Source organism: Hemibagrus wyckioides, linkage group LG02 (assembly GCF_019097595.1).
Source record: "Hemibagrus wyckioides isolate EC202008001 linkage group LG02, SWU_Hwy_1.0, whole genome shotgun sequence".
NCBI classification, from domain to species: domain Eukaryota; kingdom Metazoa; phylum Chordata; class Actinopteri; order Siluriformes; family Bagridae; genus Hemibagrus; species Hemibagrus wyckioides.
In genome coordinates, this window is record NC_080711.1 from 690,040 (window position 1) to 691,060 (window position 1,021).

General features: G+C 46.3%; 1 protein-coding gene across 2 annotated transcripts in view; it reads left to right on the forward strand.

The window, feature by feature from the left end:
- The window catches only part of nosip (nitric oxide synthase interacting protein), a 4,266-nt gene continuing 3,245 nt past the window's right edge, over positions 1-1,021 (forward strand). For both annotated transcript variants that reach the window (XR_009207251.1, XM_058415925.1), the window contains exons 1-2: positions 1-83; positions 825-906. Coding sequence is in view for 1 of the 2 variants with exons in the window: in XM_058415925.1 (XP_058271908.1) it covers positions 837-906 (70 nt within the window). In the remaining variant the exon portion in view is untranslated. The remainder of the gene's footprint in view (positions 84-824; positions 907-1,021) is intronic.

A 1,021-nucleotide genomic window follows, 5' to 3' on the forward strand; every position in this document is an offset into this window, starting at 1 on the left:
CAGAAACAGTAGACGTCACGTCACAGGAGTTACTTCCGGTTCGTCGTAGTCTGAGGTAAACAGCGGAGTTTTGTTCGTTAAAGGTTTGTCCTTATTTCGTTTCTCTGAATTCCAGTATAGAGCTGAGTGTTTATAATTATTTTCTTTATATATTTTTAGATTAAACTGCTCTTATATTTCCATAAACATAATAAATTATCATGTAGAAATGTAGAGGCGGGAGAATGGCGCTAAGAAATCTGGGTTCAGTTACAATTAACTGGCTAGTGGACTAGGTGTAGTGGACTAGGTGTAGTGGACTAGGTGTGGTGGACTAGGTGTGGTGGACTAGGTGTAGTGGACTAGGTGTAGTGGACTAGGTGTGGTGGACTAGGTGTGGTGGACTAGGTGTGGTGGACTAGGTGTAGTGGACTAGGTGTGGTGGACTAGGTGTGGTGGACTAGGTGTAGTGGACTAGGTGTGGTGGACTAGGTGTGGTGGACTAGGTGTGGTGGACTAGGTGTGGTGGACTAGGTGTGGTGGACTAGGTGTAGTGGACTAGGTGTAGTGGACTAGGTGTGGTGGACTAGGTGTAGTGGACTAGGTGTGGTGGACTAGGTGTGGTGGACTAGGTGTAGTGGACTAGGTGTGGTGGACTAGGTGTGGTGGACTAGGTGTGGTGGACTAGGTGTGGTGGACTAGGTGTAGTGGACTAGGTGTGGTGGACTAGGTGTGGTGGACTAGGTGTGGTGGACCTGATGATGATGATGATGATGATGATGATGATGATGATGTTGATTTATTTATTTATTTATTTATTTATTAAAGTGGATATTTTATTCCAGTGAACAGAGACCATGACTCGACACGGCAAGAACTGTACCGCCGGAGCAGTGTACACTTACCACGAGAAGAAGAAGGACACTGGTTAGATCTCTCTCTCCCTCTCTCTCTCCCTCTCTCTCTCTCCCTCTCTCTCTCTACCTCTCTCTCTCTCTCTCTGTGTGTCTCTCTCTCTCTCTCTTGCTCTCTCATGTACATA